This window comes from Coregonus clupeaformis, chromosome 26, assembly GCF_020615455.1.
Source record: "Coregonus clupeaformis isolate EN_2021a chromosome 26, ASM2061545v1, whole genome shotgun sequence".
Lineage (NCBI taxonomy): Eukaryota > Metazoa > Chordata > Actinopteri > Salmoniformes > Salmonidae > Coregonus > Coregonus clupeaformis.
The window spans coordinates 3457178-3480339 of record NC_059217.1 but is presented as its reverse complement, the minus strand read 5'-3'; the positions used below and the strand labels follow the sequence as shown (position 1 = coordinate 3480339).

Below are 23162 nucleotides of genomic sequence, written 5' to 3'. Positions count from 1 at the left end.
TAGCTGGCTAACTCATTGAACCTGCTTTGTAGTATACCCCTTTGACAATTGAGTCATACAAGAAGCTCTTATATGGTTAGGGAAAATGCCTCAGTGTCTGTTATTCATGAAATATTAACTGAGTTGTATTACACTTCTGTGTTTGATCTTCTCTCCTTCTGTCCCCCTAGTCTTGGAGCCTAGGTGTGCTGAACTGCTCCAATCTTGTGGGTTTTTAGGAGAAACGTCAAGCTTGTTGTTTGGGAGTGCATAACTACTATGATCAACACAGAGGCAATACGAGAATTTCAAGCCAAAGAAAGAAAATCCAGAAGCAATCTTAAGAAATGCTTAGCTTCAGCATTGTCTGCAGACCTCAACAGGTAATGATTAACACTGTTCCTGGACACAGAACCTTTGCCTATTTTCCAGTAAGGTCCAGTAAAAACTCATTCACATTCACTCTACATAAGGCGTTGTCAGGCAACTGTCAAGAAAGCCCTTATCAGTAACATCTTGTAGTTTCAGCATCATAATCAAAAATACTTCCACACTCAATATCCTATCAAGCAAAAAACTCAAGTTCAGCCTACTGGGCAATGCCACGGTTATAGAGTGACACTGAGACTCCGATTTTTCACTTTAAAATGTATGTCAAACAAAAACAATGATTGCAAAGTTAAACAAACTATACACAACACAACAATACTTTTAACAATTTCCACTGAAGATTTTACAAAAACACATTTACTTGACAAATAGTGCAGATTCAAAGTTTGGTAGCAGAATGACGGCACAAACAGCACAAACTGTCATTCTGTTATCAAACTTTGCATCTCGATTTTAAAGTGAAAAATCGGAGTCTGTCACTGTTTTGTGGAATTGCCCGACTACAACCAGGGTTGGGGCAAATTCCATTTATTGACCCCAACCCTGACTATGCTCCAGGGTAAAGCTTCCCCTCCCCCAACCCTAATCTTAACCATTAGTGGGGAAATGTAAAACTGACCTAAGATCAGCATCACGGTTTCCACTAGATAACACAGCCACAAAGTCAAAATTGGCTATATATCGTAAACATTTATTAAAACAAAATTAACTTTTTGGTCTTAATTTAACATTAGGTAGGCATAAGGTAAGCAGTGTGGTTAAGGTTAGGGTCACGGTTAGGTTTAAAATCACATTTTAAGAAGATACATTTTAGAAATAGGCGGGGTTTATGACTCTGTGGCTGTGGTAACTAGTGACTACCCAACTTCACCCTACACCCCTAACTAGAACAAACATTTCCCTCCGACTACCTAGTAGTAATAAGAGCATTAGTACCCCCTGTTGGCAGGTCAGACACAGTGTTGCTCCTGCTGCTCATGACAGTCGCACGCAACAAGGGGTTATGGGAAATGGAACGCCAAAGGAACTTGATTTCCCATTTAACTCCTCATATCCTGGGTGACCCACTTCCCAGTCACTCTGCTTTTCTGCCTGAAGGCTGTAAAATGAAATCGCCACAGCAGCAGTAGCACCACAGCTCATACATGCAACCCAGTCACATGTAACCCAGTTACTGGCTGCGTCCCAAATGGCACCCTATTCCGTTTTATAGTCGCTACTTTTGACCATGACCCATAGGGCTCTGGTCAAAAGTAGTGCACTATATAGGTGAAAAGTAGTGCACTACAAAGGGTATATGGTGCTATTTGGGGGACACACATACAACAGCAGCAGTAGCATGCAGTAGGACAGCTCATACATGCCACCCAGTCACATGCAACCCAGTCACTGCCTTCCCTGGGGGCTATAAAATAGCCCAGTTCCAGTAACCACCGAGGCAGTAGCTACAGTAGTACCACAGTTCTTATGGCACATTTGGCTTGAGGCTGGCTGATTTCTGGGTCACCCACTTCAGTCACAGCAATGGGAATTAATTATGGTGGAAAGGAGTACGGGGGCAGAAGAAAGGACCAAGGACTCTGAGTTACCCAGATCAAGTCCAGTCAGCTTGATTGTATATAGTCAAGCAGGGTTGTTGGGTTTCTACGGATACATATGACCTCCCCACACTACTAACCATGCTATCCCCTTGATGACCCGCCTCCCAAATGTATTCCTCTGCCTCCTTATATTTAAATGTCTTCAATTAAGAAATGAATTGTGGCATTGTCCCTATGCTATCCTTGCTCCACTGATATTATCTTGTGTTGCAATGTGTTTATTTACTGCCAGATGTGATCCACTCCTGTGTTGTGATTTCCCAGGCTGCTGCAGGAGGAGTTAGAGGCAGATGTCAGCCTGTGTGCGGTGGGCTCCAGCACCAGCTCCACCCCTCTCCTGGTTCACAGGGCTGTTCTCCTGGCCAGAGCCCCACACATACTGAGGATGGGTGCTCATCCAGACCCCAAGACCATCCAGCTAAACAACTATGACAGCACGGAGCTGAAGCAATTCATCAGGTACACTGAGTCAAAATACATGTTATTGTCTTTACAGTTTCAGTACACTCCATTCCATAGAAATATAATTACTAATGCTATTTCTATGGTCCAATCATCCTTATCTAGGCCTTCTATTCTCACTCAAATAGACATCACGGATGCATCAAATATATTTTAATCTAAATCATTTAAGAGAGTGTTTCTATGTAGATAATCTAACTCTGTCAATAAACATGATTGTTAGTCAGTGCTTAGCGTGGAGTTTCTGTCCTGTTAAATTATAGACAGGGGGCGCCATACTTGATGCCTGGATGCTGTAAGTCAGCCAAACTCGATGCAGACCCAGAAGGAACTCAGTCAGGCGTTCTACTTACTGCTGTTTAGAGCTGTAACAGTAGAATGCACATGGTGCAATTTCGAAAGTTGATAGTGCATGGGGAGTTTTCCTCTTGTTATGTCATTCACTGACAGACCTTAGAGAGCTATTTATAACCTGTCAGAAAACTACTAGCCCATGTTGGCTAGATAGGTAAATGAGACTGAACAGCTATCTAAATCTTGTAGATATCATGGCCAGATTACGTGCTCAGGGGCCTCCACCCCCAGGGGGCCCCCATTGATTTAGTCAGGTATCATAATGTGTAGAATAGCAGAAAATTAAGTTAAAACGGCAACATTTTCTCTACGCCAACAAGAGGGGTGTGAACAGTTTGGGCTGTGGTGCAGTGTGCTAGCTAACAGGCACTGTGCTGGGGTGCAGTGTGCTAGCTAACAGACACTGGGCTGGGGTGCAGTGTGCTAGTGTGCTAGCTAACAGGCACTGTGCTGGGGTGCACTGTGCTAGCTAACAGACACTGGGCTGGGGTGCAGTGTGCTAGCTAACAGGCACTGGGCTGTGGTGCAGTGTGCTAGTGTGCTAGCTTACAGGCACTGTGCTGGGGTGCAGTGTGCTAGCTAACAGGCACTGGGCTGTGGTGCAGTGTGCTAGTGTGCTAGCTTACAGGCACTGTGCTGGGGTGCAGTGTGCTAGCTAACAGGCACTGGGCTGTGGTGCAGTGTGCTAGTGTGCTAGCTTACAGGCACTGTGCTGGGGTGCAGTGTGCTAGCTAACAGGCACTGTGCTGGGGTGCAGTGTGCTAGCTTACAGGCACTGGGGCTCGGGCAGCAGGCCAAATCGCTGCACTGTGCTCCTTTCACACATAAGGCTGTTGCGGTGACCGTATTATCGCCACACTGGCAGTCATAATTTGATGCAACTCAGTAGTTTGTGGGTGGCATAGTAGGTGTATTATTTTCACAAAACAGTTATAGTTCATAACACCAGGCCTACATATAGTTCAATCGAGTAAAGGCTTAACTCCATGACAACAGAGACAGAATACAATATGGAATTTTATTGAATAGTTTGGGGTAGGCCTTGTATCCCCCACCCCCCAGCAAGTAGGAGACACAAGGTTTAAGTTGACATATAAATACTCAGCTAGATTCATGCCCATATGTTGAAGGAAAGGAAAGTGATTATTGCACGAGTAAGCCCATATGTTAATCAGCAAGCATGGTGGAATTGCCTTAGTGTGCCATGCTCATAGGCTGAAGTTAATAGATTAATGACAATCCGCACACTTGATAATATTGTAAAGGTGTAGGCTATATTACGTGGATTTATTAGACTTTTTTAAATGTAGATGTTCCAAAGGTCTGTATCAGTGACTTGTAGGCTATGTGTGGAAGCCAGGAGATGCTAAATGTGTTTATGTTAATTAACGGTCAATTACTGTGAGACCGACAGTTATTTGCTTGACAATCACCATCTGACTACATTTTGTGACCGCCACAGACCTACTCACGCACCTCTGTGTTCTGGAACATTACGCCCTGTGCGTCAGTGTCTCCTTGAGCACACCAGCTCAGAGCAATGACGACTGACTATAGCACTCCTCATAGAATGTATACAAAGGCTCTAACTGGGGCATTTGTTACCATTCTAATCCTAGGTGTTTTAGAGGGGTTGGGATAAAGCAGAACACAATTTCCTCTTGATCATTCGTGGACATTGGACAAAAACGTCATCTTCTTCCTTTTCTTCTGTTTCTACTAATCTTAGGCGAATGTACACAGCAGACCAACGCATGGGCTTGGCTGGAGAAGGAATCCCTGAGAGGTTAGAGTCTCCTACTATTGTCCTCAATGGTCCCGATGCCGATCTCCACACTGACTCAGGTAAACAGATCAACTGTGTGTGCGTCCAAAATGGCTTCCTATTCCCTATACAGTGCACTACTTTTGACCAGAGCCCTATGGGTCCCTAGGTCCATGAGACTCTTAATGATCTGACTTAAAGGAACATTTATACATTTTTCTACTTCATATTCATCATCTCCAGCACCACCCCAACATTAACATACAGTATGTGAAAATGGCGCATTTCTATGTTTTGTGGAAAGAAATATAGTAGAAGATAAGTGTTTCCAATGACATCATCGGTGTGCATCACTTATCTTCCGTTACTACAAAACATAGAAACGTGCCATTTTCACATACAGTGGGGAGAACAAGTATTTGATACACTGCCGATTTTGCAGGTTTTCCTAATTACAAAGCATGTAGAGGTCTGTAATTTTTATCATAGGTACACTTCAACTGTGAGAGACGTAATCTAAAACAAAAATCCAGAAAATCACATTGTATGATTTGTAAGTAATTAATTTGCATTTTATTGCAGGACATAAGTATTTGATCACCTACCAATCAGTAAGAATTCCGGCTCTCACAGACCTGTTAGTTTTTCTTTAAGAAGCCCTCCTGTTCTCCACTCGTTACCTGTATAAAAGACACCTGTCCACACACTCAATCAAACAGACTCCAACCTCTCCACAATGGCCAAGACTAGAGAGCTGTGTAAGGACATCAGGGATAAAATTGTAGACCTGCACAAGGCTGGGATGGGCTACAGGACAATAGGCAAGCAGCTTGGTGAGAAGGCAACAACTGTTGGCGCAATTATTAGAAAATGGAAGAAGTTCAAGATGACGGTCAAACACCTTCGGTCTGGGGCTCCATGCAAGATCTCACCTCGTGGGGCATCAATGATCATGAGGAAGGTGAGGGATCAGCCCAGAACTACACGGCAGGACCTGGTCAATGACCTGAAGAGAGCTGGGACCACAGTCTCAAAGAAAACCATTAGTAACACACTACGCCGTCATGGATTAAAATCCTGCAGCGCACGCAAGGTCCCCCTGCTCAAGCCAGCACATGTCCAGGCCCGTCTGAAGTTTGCCAATGACCATCTGGATAATCCAGAGGAGGAATGGGAGAAGGTCATGTGGTCTGATGAGACAAAAATAGAGCTTTTTGGTCTAAACTCCACCCGCTGTGTTTGGAGGAAGAAGAAGGATGAGTACAACCCCAAGAACACCATCCCAACCGTGAAGCATGGAGGTGGAAACATCATTCTTTGGGGATGCTATTCTGCAAAGGGGACAGGACGACTGCACCGTATTGTTGTTGCTACTGGTAATAACAGCCCAGTGCAGATAAGGCAACACAGCTTCATTGACCTTTTTAGGTAAACACTAATGCTACTCGATCTGCATGTTTATTCAGTTTAGCTTTGTTCTCTCTGTCACTCACATACACACACACAAACACACTTTGCGTCTGGTCCAACAGATGGCGTGCACGGCCCTTCCAGTCGGATCTGCCCTGGCCAAAGGGTCATGTTTTTTGCACATACACTCTCTGTCTTATTACCCCTCCCTCCTAACCCCCTCAGATGATGCTGTGGTTGTGGAGCCAGCCTCTGGTCTTGGAGCAGACCTGTTGGATCTCTACCAGAGAGGGGAAGGATCTGACATCAGCATCCAAGTGGGGGAGCAGGTCTTCTCCTGTCACAGGTAATCAATCAGCCAGCCAATACAATGTATGAAGTCCTTTTTGCATCAGCAGTGGTCACAAAGGGATTTAGTGTAACTTGACCTAGACCCCACAGAGCAAACAGAAGCACAGTGGCCAGGAACATACTCCCTAGAAGGAAGAAACCTCGTAGCACAATAAGGTCTAAAGGTTTCATTCATCAATATTTGTGTAGGAAAATGACTGATTGTTTTGTTTTTATCTCCTACACAAAACCCCCGCTGTACATCTCAATTGCTCTTCTATCTATGCAACTCAGTAGTTTGTAGGTGGCATAGTAGGTAAGTGGTTATCCCACTGGCTATAAGGTGAACGCACCAATTTGTAAGTCGCTCTGGATAAGAGCGTCTGCTAAATGACGTAAATGTAAATGTAGGTGTATTATTTTCACAAAGCAGTTAAAATGTATGCACACATGACTGTAAGTCGCTTTGGATAAAAGTGTCTGCTAAATGGCATATTATTTATTATATTATAGTTCATAACACCAGGCCTACATATAGTTCAATCGAGTATTACATTACATTTACATTTTAGTCATTTAGCAGACGCTCTTATCCAGAGCGACTTACAGTTTAGGTAAAGGCTTAACTCCATGACAACAGAGACAGAATACAATATGGAATTTTTATTGAATAGTTTGGGGTAGGCTTTGTCACCCCCAACCCCCAGCAAGTGTGAGACACAAGGTTTAAGTTGACATATAAATACTCTGCTAGATTCATGCCCATATGTTGAAGGAAAGTGATTATTGCACGAGTAAGCCCATAGGTTAATCAGCAAGCGTGGTGGAATTGCCTTAGTGTGCCATGCTCATAGGCTGAAGTTAATAGATTAATGACATTCCGCACACTTGCTAATAGTAAAGAAAAATGAAGGACGTGATGCCATGCTGATGAGGTACCATTATGACTAGGGCTGTTGTGGTGACCGTATTACCACCACACCGGCGGTCAGGTGTCATGAAGGCAGTCAAATTCCACGTGACCATTTAGTCACGGTAATTAGGCTTCTCCAAGCTCCGATGCTGCTGATGGTCATTAGTAGCCTACCAAACTTGCTAACTGCCTGGTACTCAAAAATCTAATCAAGCACTTAATTCTAGCCCATGAGCTCATGTTGCGCAACATTTCTATAGGCTATGCAATTGCGTGAGAAAACAGAGTGATGGCCTCTACTAAAAAGAGGAGGATCCCATCAGCTTTCTATAGGCTAGGCCTACTCAACTTTCCTCATATTAAGCACATTGTTTATCTTTACAACAGGAGTATAGCCTACCTGGCTGGCATGAAAATCAACCACAGGAAACGCGTCCTCCAGTCTCTATTTATGTGCATAAATTACATGCATCTTTTCCCGCTGCCCTGTTTCGAGACAGGTGCATGATAATGGTCCATTCTAAATCAAAACATATTTCACACATATATTATTTAGTATATGTAAAGAAAAGATTAAATCAAGAATAGTCTGAATATTAGCCTATCACTTGTGAATTTATATATTATCACTTGTGAATGATTCCCAGCATAAGAAACTGCCTTTTTTTCCCTTCACTTTTTAGAATCATAGTCGCACACCTCATGTCCCATGTAGCTCAGTTGGTAGAGCATGGCGTTTGCAACGCCAGGGTTGTGGGTTCGATTCCCACGGGGGGCCAGTATGGGGAGAAAAAAAAAAAATGTATGCACTCACTAACTGTAAGTCGCTCTGGATAAGAGTGTCTGCTAAATGACTAAAATGTCAAATGTAATGTAGCCTAGCCCATAGGCCTATATGTTTTGATAAGGTTTGTATCACAACTAAAGTGGCCAAATAACTTCTTAAAATTAAGCACATTAATCTGCTTTACAATGGGTGTAGAGCCTAACTGGCATACAGAAGCACCGCGTGAGTTTCAAGTTTGGGGAAGATCATTTTCACCATAAAAATGCACCTTTATAATAAAAGCATTACATGCATAATCACATTTGCAGTCACTTTTGATAATGGTGTTTTCCCGCTAATGGAACATTTGTGCTTATAATAATAATAATAATAATAATATAATATGCCATTTAGCAGACGCTTTTATCCAAAGCGACTTACAGTCATGTGCGCATACATTTTTACGTATGGGTGGTCCCGGGGATCGAACCCACTACCCTGGCGTGACAAGCGCCATGCTCTACCAATTGAGCTACAGAGGACCACACAGCCTACTGCCATGTGTGCATTGCTGCGCTTATAATGTGAAGAAATAGCGTAATAGTTTATCAACATTTTAAGCAAAATGTTCTGATCTGTTGCGTCAGCCACATTGCGTAATTCTTTTGGGGGATGCTAGTTGTTGTATTAATTTGGGATCTATTGCATCCCACAACTGTCCCAGACTATGTTTGGAATATTTATTTCTCTCACAGAATAGAATAGGTAGACTTTTGTACTATGGGGGATAGTAGATTGACATAGGCTAGTGCTTTTGCTGTTTGTTAGGCCTACTCATCTTGTTGGCTGACGAAAAGTAAATGTGGACAGTTCCTCCAATATCTTCAATATGCACCTCGGAATTGGATAAGGACGCGCGCAGTTGCATCCCCGATGTGTCTGTCTTCACTTGTAGCCTGTAAGAAAAACCTGATCACGTGATGGGAGAAGGGCATCTAAAATGTAGATGTTCCAAAGGTCTGCATCAGTGGCTTGTATGCTGTGTGTGGAAGCCAGGAGATGCTAAATGTGTTTGTTAATTTACGGTCAATTACCGTGAGACCGACAGTTATTTGCTTGACAATCACCGGCTGACTAAATTTTGTGACCGCCAGAGCCCTAATTATGACACTACCATATATATACAGTGGGGAGAACAAGTATTTGATACACTGCAGATTTTACAGGTTTTCCTACTTACAAAGCATGTAGAGGTCTGTAATTTTTATCATAGGTACACTTCAACTGTGAGAGACGGAATCTAAAACAAAAATGCAGAAAATCACATTGTATGATATTTAAGTAATTAATTTTCATTTTATTGCATGACATAAGTATTTGATACATCAGAAAAGCAGAACTTATTATTTGGTACAGAAACCTTTGTTTGCAATTACAGAGATCATATGTTTCCTGTAGGTCTTGACCAGGTTTGCACACACTGTAGCAGGGATTTTGGCCCACTCCTCCATACAGACCTTCTCCAGATCCTTCAGGTTTCGGGGCTGTCGCTGGGCAATACGGACTTTCAGCTCCCTCCAAAGATTTTCCATTGGGTTCAGGTCTGGAGACTGGCTAGGCCACTCCAGGACCTTGAGATGCTTCTTACGGAGCCACTCCTTAGTTGCCCTGGCTGTGTGTTTCGGGTCGTTGTCATGCTGGAAGACCCAGCCCCGACCCATCTTCAATGCTCTTACTGAGGGAAGGAGGTTGTTGGCCAAGATCTCGCGATACATGGCCCCATCCATCCTCCCCTCAATACGGTGCAGTCGTCCTGTCCCCTTTGCAGAATAGCATCCCCAAAGAATGATGTTTCCACCTCCATGCTTCACGGTTGGGATGGTGTTCTTGGGGTTGTACTCATCCTTCTTCTTCCTCCAAACACGGCGAGTGGAGTTTAGACCAAAAAGCTCTATTTTTGTCTCACATGACCTTCTCCCATTCCTCCTCTGGATTATCCAGATGGTCATTGGCAAACTTCAGACGGGCCTGGACATGCGCTGGCTTGAGCAGGGGGACCTTGTGTGCGCTGCAGGATTTTAATCCATGACAGCGTAGTGTGTTACTAATGGTTTTCTTTGAGACTGTGGTCCCAGCTCTCTTCAGGTCATTGACCAGGTTCTGCCGTGTAGTTCTGGGCTGATCCCTCACCTTCCTCATGATCATTGATGCCCCACGAGGTGAGATCTTGCATGGAGCCCCAGACCGAAGGTGATTGACCGTCATCTTGAACTTCTTCCATTTTCTAATAATTGCACCAACAGTTGTTGCCTTCTCACCAAGCTGCTTGCCTATTGTCCTGTAGCCCATCCCAGCCTTGTGCAGGTCTACAATTTTATCCCTGATGTCCTTACACAGCTCTCTGGTCTTGGCCATTGTGGAGAGGTTGGAGTCTGTTTGATTGAGTGTGTGGACAGGTGTCTTTTATACAGGTAACGAGTTCAAACAGGTGCAGTTACAGGTAATGAGTGGAGAACAGGAGGGCTTCTTAAAGAAAAACTAACAGGTCTGTGAGAGCCGGAATTCTTACTGGTTGGTAGGTGATCAAATACTTATGTCATGCAATAAAATGCAAATTAATTACTTAAAAATCATACAATGTGATTTTCTGGATTTTTGTTTTAGATCCCGTCTCTCACAGTTGAAGTGTACCTATGATAACAATTACAGACCTCTACATGCTTTGTAAGTAGGAAAACCTGCAAAATTGGCAGTGTATCAAATACTTGTTCTCCCCACTGTACCTGCTATGCTGATGAGGTAACATTATAAACATTACCCAACAATACAGGCTATACTGATGAGGTAATGTTATAGACACTACCTTATAAATACCTGCTTTGCTGATGAGTGAGATGGGAAGTGATTTGAATTATTTAAGCAATAAGGCCAGAGGGGTGTGATATATGGCCAATATACCACGTCTAAGGGCTGTTCTTAGGCAACAACAGCTGGTGCGCGAAGTCTCAAGGTTTTGCTCGCCTGAGATAGAGTACCTCACGATAAGCTGTAGACCACACTATTTACAAGATAGTTTTCATCTATATTTTTCGTAGCTGCCTATTTACCACAAAGGCGCTACAGAGGGTAGTGCGTACGGCCCAGTACATCACTGGGGCCAAGCTTCCTGCCATCCAGGATCTCTATACCAGACGGTGTCAGAGGAAGGCCCTAAAAATGGTCAGACTCCAGCCACACATAGACTGTTTTCTATGCTACCGCATGGCAAACGGTACCGGAGCGCCAAGTCTAGGTCCAAAAGGCTCCTTAACAGCTTCTACCCCTAAGCCTGCTAGACTGCTAAACGGTTAATAAATTGGCTACCCAGACTATTTGCATTGACCCCCTTTTTTACGCCGTTGCTACTCTCTGTTTATGATCTATGCATAGTCACTTTACCACTACCTATATGTACATACAGTGAGGGAAAAAAGTATTTGATCCCCTGCTGATTTTGTACGTTTGCCCACTGAAAAAGAAATGATCAGTCTCTAATTTTAATGGTAGGTGTATTTGAACAGTGAGAGACAGAATAACAACAAAAAAATCCAGAAAAACGCATGTCAAAAATAATATAAATTGATTTGCATTTTAATGAGGGAAATAAGTATTTGACCCCTCTGCAAAACATGACTCAGTACTTGGTGGCAAAACCCTTGTTGGCAATCACAGAGGTCAGGCATTTCTTGTAGTTGGCCACCAGGTTTGCACACATCTCAGGAGGGATTTTGTCCCAGTCCTCTTTGCAGATCTTCTCCAAGTCATTAAGGTTTCAAGGCTGACGTTTGGCTGACCTTCAGCTCCCTCCACAGATTTTCTATGGGATTAAGGTCTGGAGATTGGCTAGGCCACTCCAGGACCTTAATGTGCTTCTTCTTGAGCCACTCCTTTGTTGCCTTGGCCGTGTGTTTTGGGTCATTGTCATGTTGGAATACCCATCCACGACCCATTTTCAATGCCCTGGCTGAGGGAAGGAGGTTCTCACCCAAGATTTGACGGTACATGGCCCCGTCCATCGTCCCTTTGATGAGGTGAAGTTGTCCTGTCCCCTTAGCAGAAAAACACCCCAAAGCATAATGTTTCCACCTCCATGTTTGACGGTGGGGATGGTGTTCTTGGGGTCATAGGCAGCATTCCTCCTCCTCCAAACACGGCGAGTTGAGTTGATGCCAAAGAGCTCAATTTTGGTCTCATCTGACCACAACACTTTCACCCAGTTCTCCTCTGAATCATTCAGATGTTCATTGGAAAACTTCAGACGGGCCTGTATATGTGCTTTCTTGAGCAGGGAGACCTTGCGGGCGCTGCAGGATTTCAGTCCTTCACGGCGTAGTGTGTTACCAATTGTTTTCCTGGTGACTATGGTCCCAGCTGCCTTGAGATCATTGACAAGATCCTCCCGTGTAGTTCTGGGCTGATTCCTCACTGTTCTCATGATCATTGCAACTCCACGAGGTGAGATCTTGCATGGAGCCCCAGGCCGAGGGAGATTGACAGTTATTTTGTGTTTCTTCCATTTGCGAATAATCGCACCTGTTGTCACCTTCTCACCAAGCTGCTTGGCGATGGTCTTGTAGTCCATTCCAGCCTTGTGTAGGTCTACAATCTTGTCCCTGACATCCTTGGAGAGCTCTTTGGTCTTGGCCATGGAGAGTTTGGAATCTGATTGATTGATTGCTTCTGTGGACAGGTGTCTTTTATACAGGTAACAAACTGAGATTAGGAGCACTCCCTTCAAGAGTGTGCTCCTAATCTCAGCTCGTTACCTGTATAAAAGACACCTGGGAGCCAGAAATCTTTCTGATTGAGAGGGGGTCAAATACTTATTTCCCTCATTAAAAGGAAATCAATTTATAACATTTTTGACATGCGTTTTTCTGTTTCTTTTTGTTGTTATTCTGTCTCTCACTGTTCAAATAAACCTACCATTAAAATTATAGACTGATCATTTCTTTGTCAGTGGGCAAACGTACAAAATCAGCAGGGGATCAAATACTTTTTTCCCTCACTGTATTACCTCAATTACCTCGACTAACATGTACCCCCACACATTGACTTGGTACCCCCTGTATATAGCCTCGTTATTGTTATTTTATTGTGTTACTTATTTTCTTACACTATTTATTTATTTTAGCCAATCTTTTCTTACTTTAAAAAAAATCTGCATTGTTGGTTAAGGGCTTGTAAGTGAGCTTTTCATGGAAGGTCTACCTACGCCTGTTGTATTCAGTGCATGTGACAAATTAAAATGTGATTTGATTTGATTTGGTCTGATATACCACAGCTGTCAACCAATCAGCATTCGGGGCTCAAACCACCCAGTTTATAAATGAGTTTATACCATGGCATTGTTCAATAGTCCTTTCTGATTGGCTTGTAGGGCATTCTAGAGCGTGCATTATTTCCTTATAAAGCACAGTAGAATTCAATAGCTATAGTTCAAGTTTTGTTTGAGCTGCTTTTGAAAGTAAAAGTCGAATTGGAAACAGTAGTGGTATTGTTGAATTTGATTTTCATAGGACTGATGGTTTGGCTAACTAAACTAGCAAGTCTGTTTGTTTGGTTTCCACAGCAACTACTTTAGCTATCTAGTAAATTTGCTAGCTACTTCAGTGGATGTTGAACACATTTCTACTGGCAAATGAACACATTACTAGTGGCAAATGTGTTAAATTATAGGCAGGGTATAAAAGGGATAATCAACTCGGGGCTCGATGCGTTCTCTGGAAATAATGCAACTCCGTGGAAGGTCAGTTTTGTTCCGCTAGCGCCTCATGGAACACACCTTCCACTGAGTTCATTATGTTCCATAAAAATAATAGCCCCTCATTGATTACCCCTTACTCACTAGATAAATGAAGTGACTATCCATTCAGAACAGCCTTACTGATTGAGCTTTCGTAACTACATTATAATTATCTTGCATTTGATAGACTTCCCTGATGCTCAAACTTAATTGATTGGTGGACAGTTCCTCATGTAATAGTGATACACATGCAAGGCTGTTTGGAAGTGGAATGAGTACAGATACTGCTAATGATCTGCTTATACCGCTGATGCGTACCGATGAACAGTTTGATAGTAGCTACTGACCTTGTGTATTTTTTATGTATTTGTGTGTCACATGAAACCATGTTATAACAGTGTTATGCATTTGCATACAGACGCCACTTTTAAGGGATATTTGCAAAGATTGCATGCCAAAATGGTAACCAATCTGAACAGTTGGATTTCAGGCACAAATAAATGATTGTGATTATACATTGACCTTTGAATCAAACAACAACCTGAAAAAGCTCCCCAGACCAGCATTTAAAGCAATAATCTGCAACAAACACAACCTTCTGTCTCTGTGTCCAAAAATGTTACTTGATTTATCTCCATGTTTCTGTTATCATCATTCATTGATAAAAAGTAAGCCGTAAAACACAATCACAGTCCTCAAGGCCAGAGTGTTTCACCAAGCCGGTACGCTGTGATGAGGTCATTCAGTGGTACAAAGTTAGTAAACATGGAGACAGGTTTCTCCCTCCCTGTCTGTGCTCAGGGGATCTACCCAGTCAGCCAGCCAGACACACAGTGTAATGCAGCTCCTCCCCAGATGAAAGTGGGGAAAACCTTTTTTGGTGTTACTCTAGCTGTAGTGCACCTAGACTGCAGTGCAACACTGCTGAATCTGATTAGTATGGTAGCCCAGTGGTGCCTGCCTGCCGCAGTTCTCTCTCGCACTTCTATCTACGCCACTCCACTGTGGTTGAGCTGTGATCTACTAATCACTTTCATCCATCCCTCCATCCCCTCCTCCCTTTCATCCATCCCTCCATCCCCTCCTCCCTTTCATCCATCCCTCCATCCCCACCTCCCTCTGCTGAGGGAAGAGAAGATATATTCCCCTCCTCACAGAGACTGACAGACATTCACAATCTGGAGCCTTTCATTTACAGCAGCAAGACTTCTACAGCGCATTGTATGGAGTCACTCTTTTGTTCCATGCACAGGAGGACCTGTCATGTTCTATACGGTAGGCTGACGGTGCTACTAAAGTAGCTCTGTGTGGAGTACAGCGCTGTACCATCATGACCACCTTTGAAATGTCTTTAGTGTCTCCCAATAACACAAGTGTGGCCAATATTCTTAATATACACTACATGACCAAAAGTATGGGGACACCTGCTCGTCGAACATCTCATTCCAAAATCATGGGCATTAATATGGAGTTGGTCCCCCCTTTGCTGTTATAACAGCCTCCACTCTTCTGGGAAGGGTTTCCACTAGAGATATATATATATATAAATAATATGCCATTTAGCAGACGCTTTTATCCAAAGCGACTTACAGTCATGCGTGCATACATTTTTGTGGATGTTGGAACATTGCTGCGGGGACTTGCATCCATTCAGCCACAACCGCATTAGTGAGGTCGGGCACTGATGTTGGGCGATTAGGCCTGGCTCGCAGTCGGCTTTCCGATTAATCTCAAAGGTGTTCGATGGGGTGGAGGTCAGGGCTCTGTGCAGGCCAGTCAAGTTCTTCCACACTGATCTCGACAAACCATTTCTGTATGGACATTGCTTTGTGCACGGGGGCATTGTCATGCTGAAACAGGAAAGGGCCTTCCCCAAACTGTTGCCACAAAGTTCGATGCACAGAATCATCTAGAATGTAATTGTATGCTGTAGCGTTAATATTTTCCTTCACTGGAACTAAGGGGCCTAGCCGGACCCATGAAAAACAGTCCCAGACCGTTATTCCTCCTCCACCAAACTTTACAGTTGGCACTATGCATTGGGGCATGTAGCGTTCTCCTGGCATCCTCCAAACCCAAATTCATCCGTTGGACTGCCAGATGGTGAACGCATTTCCACTGCTGCAGAGTCTAATGGCGGCAAGCTTTACACCACTCCAGCCGACGCTTGCCATTGCGCATGGTGATCTTAGGCTTGTGTGCTGCTGCTCGGCCATGGAAACCCATTTCATGAAGCTCCCAACGAACAGTTATTGCGCTGACGTTGCTTCTAGAGGCAGTTTGGAACTCGGTAGTGAGTGTACCGACGATTTGTACGTGCTTCAGCACTCAGCGGTCCCGTGCTGTGAGCTTGTGTAGCCTACCACTTCGCAGCTGAGCTGTTGTTGCTTCTAGACGTTTCCACTTCACAATAACAGCACTTACAGTTGACCGGGGCAGCTCTAGCAGGGCAGACATTTGATGAACTGACTTGTTGAAAAGGTGGCATCCTATGACGGTGCCACGTTGAAAGTCACTGAGCTCTTCAGTAAGGCCATTCTACTGCCAATGTTTGTCTATGGGGATTGCATGGCTGTGTGCTCGATTTTATACACCTGTCAGCAACGAGTGTGGCTGAAATAGCCGAATCCACTAATTTGAACGGGTTCTACATACTTTTGTATACATAGTGTATGCCATTTAGCAGACACTTTTATCCAAAGCAACTTAGTCGTGTGCATACATTTTCGTATGGGTGGCCCCAGCGAGATAGCAGCCAGTGTTTAAGGAATAGTGACTGTAATCACTGTGAATTGATGTATAAATGTAAATTCTCTCCAGTCACATCATCTATTTCTGCTTCCATAATAAGCTCAGCTACAGAAGAGGTCCCCCTCCTGAAGTGTAGTTAAACTCTGAGAGAATAATAACACACTCCAAGTATATGGAATCACAGTATGGCAATGAGGGGGTTAAAGAAAGAATATACTATTTACAGTATGTGGGTGTGAGAGATGAAAGCAGAGGGTTTTTTCTGTGACTGGGGAGAGAGGGGGTCCTTCCTCGGCCATGACAAGATAAGCTAGTGAATAATGGTTACTGTAAAACTGTGGATCCCCTCTGATGATTGTCAGGGAGCTGTCACGATACTAGAGATGATCTGAAGATCATATTAGATATGCACTGTGCTGCAGGGTCATATGTGCATCTCAGTGGCAGTTGAGCATCATCTTGGTAAAAACATGGGCTTCGGTTCAGAGACTGCAGAATGGTTCTTTGATGTCCAGATCAGTCACTTCTCTGTAGGTCTGTGTGCCAGACATACCATCACCATGTGTCCCTTCAGGGCCATCACCACACACACACACGCACAGGCCACACAGCTGAGGTATTAAATGTTTGTGTGTGTGTTTTTAGGGCGATCCTTTGTGCGCGGTCTCAGTATTTCCGAGCTATGCTGTGTGGGAGTTGGATGGAGAGCTCCAGACAATGCATCACTCTACAGGGGTAGGTTCTGATACACACATACATACATACATACATACATACATACATACATACATACATACATACATACATACAGTTGAAGTCGGAAGTGTACATACACTTAGGTTGGAGTCATTAAAAGTTGTTTATCAACCACTCCACAAATTTCTTGTTAACAAACTATAGTTTTGGCAAGTCAGTTAGGACATCTACTTGGTGCATGACACAAGTAATTTTTCCAACAATTCTTTACAGCCAGATTATTTCACTTATAATTCACTGTATCGCAATTCCAGTGGGTCAGAAGTTTACATACACTAAATTGACTGTGCCTTTAAACAGCTTGGAAAATTCCAGAAAATGATGTCATGGCTTTAGAAGCTTCTGAAAGGCTAATTGACATCATTTGAGTCAATTGGAGGTGTACCTGTGGATGTATTTGAAGGCCTACCTTCAAACTCAGTGCCTCTTTGCTTAACATCATGGGAAAATCAAAATACATCAGCCAAGACCTCATAAAAAAAATTGTAGACCTCCACAAATCTGGTTCATCCTTGGGAGCAATTTCCAAATGCCTGAAGGTACCACGTTCATCTGTACAAACAATAGTACGCAAGTTTAAACACCATGGGACCACGCAGCCTTCATACTGCTCAGGAAGGAGACGCGTTCTGTCTCCTAGAGATGAACGTACTTTGGTGCGAAAAGTGCAAATCAATCCCAGAACAACAGCAAAGGACCTTGTGAAGATGCTGGAGGAAACAGGTACAAAAGTATCTATATCCACAGTAAAACGAGTCCTATATCGACATAACCTGAAAGGCCGCTCAGCAAGGAAGAAGCCACTGCTCCAAAACCGCCATAAAAAAGCCAGACTACGGTTTGCAACTGCACATGGGGACAAAGATCGTACTTTTTGGAGAAATGTCCTCTGGTCTGATGAAACAAAAATATAACTGTTTGGCCATAATGACCATCGTTATGTTTGGAGGAAGAAGGGGGTTACTTGCAAGCCGAAGAACACCATCCCAACCGTGAAGCACGGGGGTGGCAGCATCATGCTGTGGGGACTGGTGCAATTCACAAAATAGATGGCATCATGAGGAAGGAAAATTATGTGGATATATTGAAGCAACATCTCAAGACATCAGTCAGGAAGTTAAATCTTGGTCGCAAATGGGTCTTCCAAATTGACAATGACCCCAAGCATACTTCCAAAGTTGTGGCAAAATGGCTTAAGGACAACGAAGTCAAGGTATCGGAGTGGCCATCGCAAAGCCCTGACCTCAATCCTATAGAACATTTGTGGGCAGAACTGAAAAAGCGTGTGCGAGCAAGGCGGCCTACAAACCTGACTCAGTTACACCAGCTCTGTCAGGAGGAATGGGCCAAAATTCACCCAACTTATTGTGGGAAGCTTGTGGAAGGCTACCAGAAACGTTTGACCCAAGTTAAACAATTTAAAGGCAATGCTACCAAATACTAATTGAGTGTATGTAAACTTCTGACCCACTAGGAATGTGATTTAAATAAATAAAAGCTTAAATAAATCATTCTCTCTACAATTATTCTGACATTTCACATTATTAAAATAAAGTGGTGATCCTAACTGACCTAAGACAGGGAGTTTTTACAAGGATTAAATGTCAGGAATTGTGAAAAACTGAGTTTAAATGTATTTGGCTAAAGTGTATGTAAACTTCCGACTTCAACTGTACATACATAGTGGCCAAGGGATGGTTAGGTTATTCTTCTTCTATAATGTCTATACATCTGTAATGTCTACGGCTGCGTCCCAAATTGTAGCATATTCCCTATATAGTGCGCTACTTTTGTCGAGTTGTGCACTATAAAATGAATAGGCTGACATTTGGGACTCAACATATACTTCCACTCTGGTGTAACAATAACAAGGCTCATTGTCTCCCAACAACAATGTGAGTCTGCTGCCTATGCTATACTGCATTAATAATTCATACTGTGGGTGCTGAGAATATATTTAGGCTATATCAGGCTGGCTCTTTATGGGGTTTCATACACACAACAGGGTTAGGCTCAATTTGAATTAAAGGCTGTCCATTCAGGAAATTATTTGGATTTAACATTCAAAAATGTAAAAAACGTTTTAAATAAATAGCTTTCACTTTATTGAGAAGTCATTCAATTTAATTTACATTTTTGTTTACTTCCTGAATTGACTGCCTTCAATTGGAATTGAGTCCAACCCTGACACACACACACAAACCGCTAACTACAGGCAGTTTTATTCCACTCACTCAGATAATTTCCAAACCAGGTCATCTACCCTTCTTTTTAAGTCCTCTCTACCCATGCTGTCAGAGCGGTGTGGCAGCAGAGACAAACGAGGCAGCACTCTCCTCAGGGGAGAGTAATGTCACTCGTCTCTGCCTGGCTGATCTGAGAGTAATTGGGGACGACACACTGTCACCATGCAGGATGGGTGTGCTGAAGCACTGTAGTGGGGGACTCTGGGGAAAATACCCCAAAGGCCTCAGTGACAATGTTTTAGTGCTGCTCTTCGCTTAGAATTGCATTTTATAAAAACATAATGTGGCTCAATAAATATATATTTTTTATGTAACCATTATTTATAGTTTAGTAAGATAAAATCAGTTTTGCAAGAGAGACCTGTACAATTTGTACAAGCTTATAGCTTGAATAAAAAGCCTACAGCCATTACAGCACCCCAGATCAGAGGGTAGATTTGAAGTGGCATGATGGTTCTACTTTGCCTAGAGAGGTAACAAGTGTTTGTTGTGTTATTTCCAGTTTGGGTCCAGATGAGATGGAGATTCTCCTACAGTTCATGTATGGTGCTATAATAGACCTGCCACCCAGAGCCAGTGCCAGGTATGTGCCTTAAAACATTTGAATTTGTATCCTATTTTTTCAAAAATTCAGCACACGTCTTCCAACATACTGTCAGTGCATTAAGAAAGTATTCAGACCCCTTCCCTTTTTTGACATTTTGTTACTTTACAGCCTTATTCTAAAATTGATTAAATATTATTTTTCTCTCATCAATCTACACACAATACCCCATAATGACAAAGTGAAAACAGTTTTTTTTGAGTTTTTTGCTAATTTATTAAAAATAAAAAACATACCTTATTTACATAAGTATTCAGACCCTTTGCTATGAGAAGACAAACTCTCTGATAATTGGCTGATTACTCCCAACCCGTAGGAATCCCCACGTATTTGACTACTTTTAAATGGTGGAAACCCTTAATGTCTATACCAAAATTAGGTATTTCCATCTAGAGTCCTCTATCTCTATGATTGACACTTGACACGGAAACGCCTGTTATTTTGCCTATATAATATAGGTAACGTGATAATTTAAACATCTAACAACATCATTAATTAGATGCATAAATTATTGATGCGATCAACATTGAACATTTTACTGAGAACAATACAGATTATATTTCTCTAAATTAAATTGAAAGGTTTTGAAAATCCGGTGAAAAATAATGTTTTTACTATTTTGTTTATTTGGCATGAAAATAACCTTTTTTTTTATGAATCTGTAATCGAAGGTTATTCAAAAAATGTCATTACTGTGCATTGTTCTACCTTTTATTGGAATTTTTTCCACTATGTTTCAATAGTGATACATTTAGTGGGGTGGTAAAGAATTTAGTTAAATATTCAATACAATCAAAGTGTGTAAGAAGTATACAGGGCATTCGGAAAGGATTCAGACACCTTGACTTTTTCCACATTTTGTTACGTTACAGCCTTATTCTAAAATTGATTAAATAGTTTTTTCCCCCTCATCAATCTACACACATAATGACAAAGCAAAAGCAGGTTTTTCTACTTTTTTGAAAATATCACATTTACAGAAGTATTCAGACCCTTTACTCAGTTTGTTCAAGCACCTTTGGCAGCGATTACAGTCTCAAGTCTTCTTTAGTATGACTCTACAAGCTTGGCACACCTGTATTTGGGGAGTTTCTCCCATTCTTCTCTGCAGATCCACTCAAGCTCTGTCAGGTTGGATGGGGAGCGTCGCTGCACAGCTATTTCCAGTTCTCTCCAGAGATGTTTGTTCGGGTTCAAGTCCGGGCTCTGGCTGGGCCACTCAAGGACATTCAGAGACTTGTCCCGAAGCCACTCCTGCATTGTCTTGGCTGTGTGCTTAGGGTCGTTGTCCTGTTGGAAGGTGATCCTTCGCCCCCAGTCTGAGGTCCTGAGCGCTCTGGAGCAGGTTTTCATCAAGGATCTCTCTGTACTTTGCTCCGTTCATCTTTCCCTCCATCCTGACTAGTCTCCCAGTCCCTGCCGCTGAAACACATCCCCACAGCATGATGCTGCCACCACAATGCTTCACCGTAGGGATGGTGCAAGGTTTCCTCCAGATGTGACGCTTGGCATTCAGGCCAAAGTGTTCAATCTTGGTTTCATCAGACCAGAGAATCTTGTTTCTCATGGTCTGAGAGTCCTTTAGGTGCCTTTTGGCAAACGCCAAGCGGGCTGTCGTGTGCTTTTTACTGAGGAGTGGCTTCCGTCTGGCCACTCTACCATAAACGCCTGATTGGTGGAGTGCTGCAAAGATGGTTGACCTTCTAGAAGGTTCTCCCATCTCCACAGAGGAACTCTAGAGCTCTGTCACAGTGACCATCGGGTTCTTGGTCACCTCCCATACCAAGGCCCTTCTCCCCCGATTGCTCAGTTTGGCCAGGCAGCCAGCTCTAGGAAGAGTCTTGGTGGTTCCAAACTTCTTCCATTTAAGAATGATGGTGGCCACTGTGTTCTTGGGGACCTTCAATGCTGTAGACATTTTTTGGTACCCTTCCCTAGATGTGGGACCTTATATAGACAGGTGTGTGCCTTTCCAAATCATGTCCAATCAATTGAATTTACCACAGGTGGACTCCAATCAAGTTGTAGAAACATCTCAAGGGTGATCAATGGAAACAGGATGCACCTGTAAATGTAATGTAAATGTAATTTTGAGTCTTATAGCAAAGGGTCTGAATACTTATGTAAATAAGGTATTTCTGTTTAACATTTTTAATAAATAATCGAGCACACAGCCATGCAATCTCCATAGACAAACATTGGCAGTAGAATGGCCCGTACTGAAGAGCTCAGTGACTTTCAACGAGGCACCGTCATAGGATGCCACCTTTCCAAGAAGTCATTTCGTCAAATTTCTGCCCTTGGTAGCAGGAATATATAAATACTTATGGTAATATACTAATGTACATGTAAACAGGAGTAATAGTGACTAGTAGCAGGATAAATAGATAGATACTAATGGTAATGGCAATCAATAATCAATGAACTGCAGCGTAATGATAGAAATAAATCTAATCAATAATAATTTTAACTGCAGCAACCCAACCTCACCCTGCCCTCTCTCTGTTAGAACCACAACAACACTTCTCCCAGCCATCTCTCCTGTCTCCCAGTCAGAAGCACAACCCAACCTCACCCTGCTCTCTCTCCCAGTCAGAACCACAACACCACCTCACACAGCTCTCTCTCCCAGTCAGAACCACAACACCACCTCACACAGCTCTCTCTCCCAGTCAGAACCACAACACCACCTCACCTGTCCTTCTCCCCGCTCTCTACTCTCCCAGTCAGGTGGTGTTGGCAGCAGACATGTTGGGTCTGGAGGGACTGAAGGACGTGGTGGAGATGGTGCTGACCAGAGACTACTGCCGCTTCTTCCCCAAGGTAGATTACTGAATATGAGGGAAAACGTCTGTCGTGTTGGTTTGGCAGGCCGATTTGGCCGATTTTGACTGGCTTGTTTTTGTCTTAATGTCTTACAGCAGTATTGTGTGATGCACCAAACACACACACACACACAAAAAAATAGTAATACGGCACCCCTGGAGCAAATTAGGGTTAAGTGCCTTTCTCAAAGACACCGACAGATTTGTTCAGTTACTGGCCCAACG

The 23162-nt window shown here is 43.0% G+C and overlaps 1 protein-coding gene across 1 annotated transcript in view; it reads left to right on the top strand.

Moving 5' to 3' along the window:
• Positions 1-23162, top strand: part of btbd8 (BTB domain containing 8) — a 44074-nt gene that overhangs the window by 709 nt on the left and 20203 nt on the right. The window contains exons 2-8 of the mRNA XM_041849446.2: positions 171-362; positions 2235-2429; positions 4516-4631; positions 6187-6307; positions 17152-17241; positions 20011-20091; positions 22839-22935. Coding sequence (XP_041705380.2) covers positions 259-362; positions 2235-2429; positions 4516-4631; positions 6187-6307; positions 17152-17241; positions 20011-20091; positions 22839-22935 — 804 coding nt within the window. The 5' untranslated portion in view covers positions 171-258. The remainder of the gene's footprint in view (positions 1-170; positions 363-2234; positions 2430-4515; positions 4632-6186; positions 6308-17151; positions 17242-20010; positions 20092-22838; positions 22936-23162) is intronic.